Here is an 8536-nt window from a genome sequence, read left to right on the forward strand (position 1 = left end):
TAAGTGCAGGATAAGGTTGTGCAGACATTCAGCTTTGTTTTTATTGCAACACACAAATCCTAGCCTCTACACAACAAACAGTACATCTCTTCATTACACATTCTGGCATCCATTCAGATACATAAACATCTGCCAAACACACACACCCACACACACACACACTATATTATTCAGTTTCGCTCCACACCCATGGCTGAGACAAAGTACAAGCTAACCCTCCCAGGTTTATCATCATAAAGACCAGAGGAGAGAATAATCTGATACTCTAATAACATTAAACAGATTAATGCTTAAATAAATCTATGGATTTCATAACTGGTTAGTCAGAGTGTCTGATTTGGGGACATAAACTGTCAGAAGTTTACATGCGCATATCATGGACATAAATGCAACGTTCATATGGGGCTTTTCATTATGCATTACATCTAGTGTTTTGGGGTTTTTTTCAGGTTGACGATGATACAGTGATTTAAAAAAAAAACAGTCGGGTGGACCGGTTTATTATTGATCTATATCTAATCCAAACAGGGGCAAGTAAGTGCAGAAAGGATCAAATATTTACACACATCCCATTAATATTTCAAGAAATGTCCTGTAGAAAGTTGCAGAGAAACCACGTTTTTTTTGTGACCATTACTAAAGCTCTGGCATCATTACGGCTGGGTATGAGACCACGCTTCTAGGTGGAATTGATACCTAGAAACAGTAAATAATTTTATTTATTTATTATTCCCTTGAACTGATCTGGCTTTTTTGCACAGTCTATATATTTTCAACAGATTTAAAATCAGTGACATTGTTACCCAGCAGTATCCACAATAGTTTTAGTTTGTTTGGTATCTCTGTCCTCTTTGATCATGAAACTGTGTATAATGTTCACCCTTCTGTCCCAAACGGTCACTTCCAATGAGAGGATTAGGAATGACCCGAGAACTACCAAGGTTTTAAACAACATGATCTTAGAAGGTTTTGGAACAACAATATCCGTGTCTACTGTCAAGATGTGGCCAAAAATGACACTTTCAAGGTTGACAGAGATTTGCAGATGTGCGCATGAACGACCCAATCGTCTTCTGGAGAAATGTTTTCGGGTGGGATAAGACAGACATTCAGCTGATTGACCTCACAAATGGGGGAAAAATGTTCGGAGGAGTAAAGCTGAGGCTTTTAAACCTGAGAGGATCCACCAATTATCCAGCATGGTGGCGGAAGGATCATGCTGAGGGTTAGTTTCGCTGCCAGTGATGATGAACTGCAGTGACATTCCTTAACCACAGCGTAAATCCACAGCTGCATGGTTGAAACTTGGAGACACTGGTGTGATCCACCAGGACGATGAACCCAAACACTCATCAAAACTGGATCGGGGATGGACAGAGCAGGCTAGCATTAAGCTGGAACCTCAACACGGTTAAAAAATGATGGACTATGGTTAAAAAGAAATTACACAGGAATCCAACCAATTATGTAAGCTTTAAACTTTCTGGTAGGAAAAGTGAAATATCCAGCCAGGATTATGTCAGGAGCTTGTTCATGGCTACAAAACGTGTGCATCTTCTCTGCAAAATGCTAAGAAACGTTTATCCAAATATTAGTGGGAGCGTGACTCTGAATCAGACTTTCACCTATAACCTGTTTACTGAAGCAGTGGGGGGAGGCCTGGAAGGGATTCAGTTGGAACCGCACCAAGATGACAAGCCTATAACGCCGGGTTAAAAATCTGCAGGAGCAGCTGAACACTTTCCATAATTAAACGGGCTGAAAGTGAACATGCTGGCCTTTGATTGAGCCTGCCTGCCTGAAGTTGCAGCACGAGCGCCAACTTGCAGCGAGGACAACTGAGGAGGTGAGTCCGGAGGAATCGGCCAATGGAACGTATTGCTGCTCTGCGGTGGTGGGTCCCTTGGTGAGCGGGAACAGATGGAGCAGATAGAAGAGGGAGTGAGGGGTCAAGCGGGGGCCACCTGGCTGGAGGAGACGGATGAAGTCTGGGTTTTGGAGACTGCGGCGGCGGCTTCATCATCTCCGAATGGGTTCTTTCCACAGCACACTGTGGTGATCATGCAGTTTCTGAACTGGAAACCACAGAATCACATTCAGGAAACATTGACTTGGCTCATTAGCGTGGCCAGCTGACATATTAATGCAAAAATACACTTTGTCTAAAATGTAACCACAGTAAAAACAGCATGTGCTATCCATTCTCACAACCCAATGTATCAACGTTGGCTAATGTGTGCACCTCACCTTGCTAGATGTGTGTAGATAAAATAAGACCCCAGAATACACACATTTTTGCAGATGTCTCATATTAGACCTTGTTTAAGCCGTTAAAGAGAGCTTTATTTGGATCTTGGAACAGTTTCCAGTTTGAGGTTTAAGTTTTAGATAATTTACAAGATAAATCTGACAGATTTATGGTAAGGAAATAAACAGCATTCATCTTTTGCACATGTTTCAAATCCTTTTCAATACAATTTTTTTCTGATTCTGGTTACACTGTTACTAAATATAAATATAAATCTGCAACTAAAATTTTACTAAAAGGTAAAGTCGTCCTCTATTACAGTATCAGGTTTTTGTTATATAAATAAATGAGACCATGGCAAACCATTAAAAAAAAACCTTTTTCAAGCCTTTATATGGGCCTATAAAGCATAATTCAACCATGAAGCAGAAACATTTTTTTTTTAAAAAAAAAGGTGCAATAACCTGCCCTGCACACCCATAAACCAAAGCTTTGTTGAAGCACATTTTGTTTCAATTTATGCATTTTTTTCTTCTACCTGGTGCTGGTAGTAGTCTATCAGCACGCCAAATCTGGACATTTAGTACACATACTGCTTTGATTGAGTCTGTCCCAGAGGAGGTGAGTCCAGAGAACTGCGGACCGCTGTCCAAATATATCAGGTTGTGAGGACATTTCTGGTCTAGAGCCCTGTTCGGGTGACCCCAAAGACAAACTGTTGAATCTAGTTCTTTACTGCAAAATGTTTAATTCCCTCTCAGAGTTCTACTTGGACTGACTGTGAAAGTGTAAAAGAAAATCCACCAGGACAAATATCTCTCCATGTGAGAGAGTTTTTAGTGATGTTCGGTGTTGTTTTTGTGCCAAACACACCTTTTGGAACTCAAACTTAACTTTGGTTCCGTTGGCCAAACCAGTTTCTCAAACAAGGTTTCAGGATACTTTAACACGACTCAGGTGCTTTCTTTGGCAGGGGGGAGAGGGGGGGGATTGTGTCTTGCAATCTTATTTCTTAGTCCAGAAATATGGAAAATACAAGAGACTGTTTTCACATTTAGAAGACAGACAGTACTTGGCAAAAAATCCTGCAGCTCCTTCAGCTTCTTGGCAGTCTCATTGACCAGTTTGTGTCTCATCTTTAGTTTTAGAAAATGTCCAGTTTTGTAATGTTCCTACATATTTTCTCCAATTAGTAACGGCTGCATTCTCTGTGCCATAATGCTGCAGATTGTCAGTGTCCTTGTCCAGATTAATCTCTTTGTACAATGACATCACCTTGAGCCTTTGTGACCTCTCTGCAAGCTCTGGCTTTAGTTAAAGGATGTAAATGTCAGGAAATGTCTGAACTCAAGAAGACAAAATGCTGAAAGTGAATCAAAGGGGGCTTCAGGAAAGTAATAGTTTCAATGTGTGCACATTTATGCAGCAAGGTTATTTTAGTTTTTGATTTTTTTATATTTTTTTCTTAGAACATTATGTTTTTCTTTAACTTTGCAACTAAATGCTAAATACTTGTGCAAAGTATCTAATTAAAAATATAAAATCCAACATTCTAGCTATAAAATGCTAGATAGGAAGAAAATGAATAATCTATTTGAAAATACAAATTAGCTACCTTTAATTAAACTTCCATCCAACCTCATGATCTGTTAAAAAAAAACAATGCAGTTATCTTCTTTGCATACCTGTCTGTTCAGCAGAATGTAGATGACTGGGTTGTAGAGAGCAGCGCTCTTGGCGAAGAAGGCCGGTGCCGTCATGAACACCGGTCCGAACTCAACTCCCTGATTGGCAAAGATGTACCAGGCCACCGTGGCGTAGGGCACCCAGCACACCAGGAAGGAGATCACCATCACTATGACCATACGTGTCACTTCCTTCTCTGCTCTTTGGGTGGTTTCAGACTCCTGCTGCTGAGCTGCAGCCTGAACACAAACACACAGAACCTGAAGCACGACTGGGAGATGAAAAAGGGATCACAAACCCTCAAACCGGTTTTGTAAGGGCTAACATTAACTTTCTGGGGGGGTCAAAACCTTTGTCCTATTAAAATATATGGAGAAAACTTAAAAGTCATCTTTTATGGCAGGAGACGTCGTCCAGCTTCAACAGGCTCTACCGTTTCTGGTGAGAAAAGTGAACATATCAACAATGTTACCAGATGTTTTTCTATACCTTGTAACTCTGTTTTAAAGTGCTGCTATTTCTTTAGAAATTATAGTATGAAAGTTTTTTTGTCATTTGAAAATTTCTAGAAACTTTTCATAAATCTGATGGATTCCTGTCCAGGCACCCTGTGTTTCTAGGTTTCTAATTATTTTTTTTAAACCATCATTTTCATCAGATGACAAAATGAATAAAAAACATTTATTAGATTTATTGATCAGTCGCATCATTTGTACTTTTTTCTAGAAAAATAGAAGAAATATAAGGATAATTGATACTGGTCAAAAACAATTTTGAAAGAAATACTGAAATAGGAGATGTAACAAACTTTTCTTGCAGTAAACATCTCATTTGAATCCCTTTGAGGCGATTTTTAAATGTAAATACAAAATGTTTTTGTGGGGGAATCAACCATAAATTTGAGAACATTGGAATAAGTAATGATACATTACATTTTCTAAAGAAGACTATTCTTGCATCTCAATCAAAATTAACATTTGATCAAAATTAGTTGGAAAATATTGCCCAAACAACATTAACCTCCTCCTAGTTCAGGATGTCAACAACCAAACAACTACAGAGGGTTTAGCTATTTTCTGTTTGTGAGAGCATCAAAAGTGACCTAAAGCACTTCTGTGACTGTTCTCTCAGCAAAATAATAGATGGCAGCGACTAAGTGATGAACTGAAAGTAGGATTTAGTTGTTCAAATGCAAAATTTATATATTTCTTCATCTTTTCTTTAAACATATTAAGAAAAAGAACAACAAAGCAAAACTGGAGATGCAAATGATCTTGTTTTTGGTAGATGATGCACTTTTACCCATACAAATTTGGATGTGGAAAATTTATTTATTTATTGTTTCCATTAATGCCTCCTAATGCATAATAACAATTTTTAGTATTATCATCAAGGGCGTGAGGATGACACAGTGTGGAGGCAGACTGCCCTTTAACTTGAGAACCTCAGGACAAGCTGCCACGTTGGCAATGATCTGCCCTCCTGAAGTGTCCTTGAGCTTCTAAATCCCCTCACATCTCCTGAGACTCCATGATGCTTTCCCCTCCTTCAGATGGAGGGGAAAAAAAAAATCTTTATCCTGATAAACAATCTATCATATCCTTGTTTTTCTCTTTCTTTTTCAATCGAAGCATAGATGGTGATATTCTTACCGCTCGCACGGTGCAGAGCAGGCGACTGTAGCAAAAGAAAATGATGAAGAGGGGGATGCAGAAGTGGAGGACAAACATATAGATGACAAATGAGGTGTTGTTGATCTCCGGCTTGGGAGTGTAGTAGTCAATCCCACAGGAACACTGCATGCCCTCTGGGATGTACCTGCATCCAAAAAACAATATCGCAGCATGCCATTATTAGATGTTGCCTGTATGCAGTGCCATAACAAACTAAAACAACAAAAACAGGAATATTTCTGCAGTTTCACAGCTGCACAGACACGGTGGCATGCAGTACCGGGACCATCCGAACAGAGGCGGAGCAGCACAGGTCAGGGCCATGACCCAGGAGAACGCCAAGCCAGCGATGGCGTGTTTTTCCTCGAAGCGGAAGTTGGTCATAGGCTTACAGACCACAATGTAGCGCTCAACGGCCAAAACGACCAGAGACCAGAGGGCGATCTCCCCTGAGACATAAAGCAGGACATTTTACTATAAAAACTGATCTACAGTCTTGTATTGAAGACAACTAGGGCAGCTGAAAAAGAAAAATCTGACTTTTATTCTCAGAATTTGCAGACAGCATTCTGAGGAAAAAAAAGGTGTTTTTCATTGGCCCTAATCCTCTTCCATAGTCTTGAACTGTAGTACACAGTGGACGTATTTTGAGCAGAATATACATGGACAGCTTCTCACCTCCTAAAGTGGCAAAGAATCCCTCAACGTTGCAGCCGGTGACGCCCAGGCTGAAGTATCCGTGCAGAGCTGTGAACAGGGTCACCGTGAATCCTCCAACTATCATGAAAAGGTCGGCCACCGCCAGGTTGAGAAGAACATAGTTCAGCGGGGTTCGCAGCTTTTTGTGCTTGATGGTGACGTGAAGGGTGAGGAAGTTAATGGGGAAGGCCGTGATGATGAGGAACAGCATGTACGCGGCCAGAAGAGAGTACTTCCACGGCTCGGCGAGGTAGTACTGAGGGTGCTCAAATGGGCTGCGCACCAACCCCGTCCTATTAGACATGGGGACATAAAAGTTGGGTCCTTCTGTGCCATTCATGGCTGTGGCTGTTGATGATGTCTTTTCTTTTCTCCGAGACCCGGGCGAAAGAGCCTGCACCTCTCAGAGCAAAGTACAACAGGGATGTCTTGTGGTGCAGCGGAGGTGGAAATTAGGAGAAAAATACGGATGGACAGCTGGATCCTGAGGAAGTAAGACGTTTTCTGCAGCCCCCTGAGGAGGTGCGCCACCTTTTAATAGTCTGGCCGGATTAAGGACGAGGGATGGAGTGAGGTGTTAGCAGAGATTGAATTAAGACACAGTTTGAGAGTCCTTGCACACATTAACAAACACACACACACACACACACTGAGATACACAAGGCATCACGGGAGAAAGCTCTAAAAATACACAGCACATAAAAGATGTGAAGCATTTTCTCAGTGAGAAGTTAGAACCACGGTTAAATAAACCCATTAATTACTGTCATGTGCATCAGCGCTGCATGAGAATTAGCCGAGAGGACCGAGTGGGAGGGGAGGCGGAGGAACGGTTTGGAATTTCAGCCGTTCGGAGTGGACGGACTACAAATGAAATTTCTGCAGCAATCCAACTTATTTGCATCTGTAAAAAGCTTAATCCTCAACCACTGCAAGGCGGAGAGCTCCACTTATGAGTGTAATCAGAATCAGCGGGTTATGCTGCTCATAACAGCTCTTACACAAACACAAAGTTCAAACAAAAAGAGCGAAGGCAGTTGAAATCACTCATGTTTCCCTCGTAAAATGGATAATAACAGTCATATGAAAGCCACCGTATTTTATTATAGAAAATACACAGATCTTTCTGTAATAACATGCACAAAAACATTAAAATAGCGATGTTTCTCAAATGTCTTTTATATATTTAACGCTGTACACAAAGTACCTTTATTCCAAGACACAACACGTATTACCTCTGCTCCTAAACATTTATAACAAATGTCCATAACTCAGCTATATCTTTACAGAAAACTACAAGTTATACCTCCAAGATGATTATTTTCTAATTTTCCTGAGAATAAAAAGTAAAATAAATGAAAGGTTCTCAAACTGTCTGTGTACTTGACCTGCCTTTAATGGTCAAAGGAAATTTTGATGTTAAAAATAGATATCAATGAACTGCGATGTAGAAAAGGTGAGTTTTTTAAGACCATTAGTTGTTTCATCAGAGAGATTAACTGAAGACGGTTTTGAGATCTCTATGAGTGAGAGCAGTAAAACAGAACTGGTGATTGTGGGTATTCATGCTGTGCTTCACTGACCTCTAAAGTCTTACCCTGACCTTGATGACCTTGTTCTTGACCAGTGGCACTTACCAATGTATGTGATTAGTCTATAAGTTAATTATTACTAGCAATGTCCATTGTGAACCTCCAAACACGGTAGAAACCTCACTAAAAGAAGTATTGAGTACGACTGTAAGGTTTAACAAGAAAAAGTATTGCGCAACAACAAATTTTGTATAAAAGGCAGCCATTTTGGATTTTGAGATCAAAGTTGAGGACTTTCCTGTTTTTCCAGTTTCTGCAAGTTCATTAGTTTATCAAAACATTTAGTAATGACCCTCTGTTTATATTTAGGGTTCAAGCTTAAAATCTGTATTGATTACAAAAATAATAAGTTTAACAGACTTAAAAAGTCCCAGCAGAGACCTTCTACGTAAAAATGGAATGCATTATTAAATTGCATCTTTCAACTAATCATACAATGCAAATTGAAACTGCCAGTGGATAATCTTTTTTTTTCCTTTCCTTTTTATACGATTAATCACAACAAGCTGAAAGGTCCAGGTCCTGCTGAATTCTGTGTTATTAATGTGAATTCTGTGCTATTAAAATGCCTGATTGTACTTGGAGGTCTTACTATTTACTGATGAGGTATTTGCTATAAAAAGAATTACTGCAATAAG

General features: G+C 39.9%; 1 protein-coding gene across 1 annotated transcript; it reads right to left on the minus strand.

The window, feature by feature from the left end:
• Positions 1–11: 11 nt before the first annotated feature.
• On the minus strand, positions 12–7266 carry exorh (extra-ocular rhodopsin). Its single transcript, XM_008414049.3, has 5 exons — positions 6286–7266; positions 5888–6056; positions 5587–5752; positions 3934–4173; positions 12–2075 (listed from the first exon to the last, which is right to left on the minus strand). The coding sequence occupies exons 1-5, from the start codon at positions 6644–6646 to the stop codon at positions 1950–1952; spliced, it is 1062 nt and encodes a 353-aa protein (XP_008412271.1). The 5' UTR covers positions 6647–7266; the 3' UTR covers positions 12–1949.
• Positions 7267–8536: the final 1270 nt, after the last annotated feature.

Source organism: Poecilia reticulata, chromosome 7 (genome assembly GCF_904066995.2).
Source record: "Poecilia reticulata chromosome 7, P_reticulata-male-v2, whole genome shotgun sequence".
NCBI lineage: Eukaryota > Metazoa > Chordata > Actinopteri > Cyprinodontiformes > Poeciliidae > Poecilia > Poecilia reticulata.

What these genes read in the sequence shown, in the direction of transcription:
- exorh (XM_008414049.3), bottom strand. Translation starts at nt 6,646, where the DNA reads ATGAATGGCACAGAAGGACCCAACTTTTATGTCCCCATGTCTAATAGG. An exon ending in ATTCTTTGCCACTTTAGGAG is followed by an intron (nt 6,057 to 6,285) that starts GTGAGAAGCTGT and finishes TTTATGTCTCAG; the next exon opens with GGGAGATCGCCCTCTGGTCT. An exon ending in TGCTCTGCACCGTGCGAGCG is followed by an intron (nt 4,174 to 5,586) that starts GTAAGAATATCA and finishes GTTTGTGTTCAG; the next exon opens with GCTGCAGCTCAGCAGCAGGA.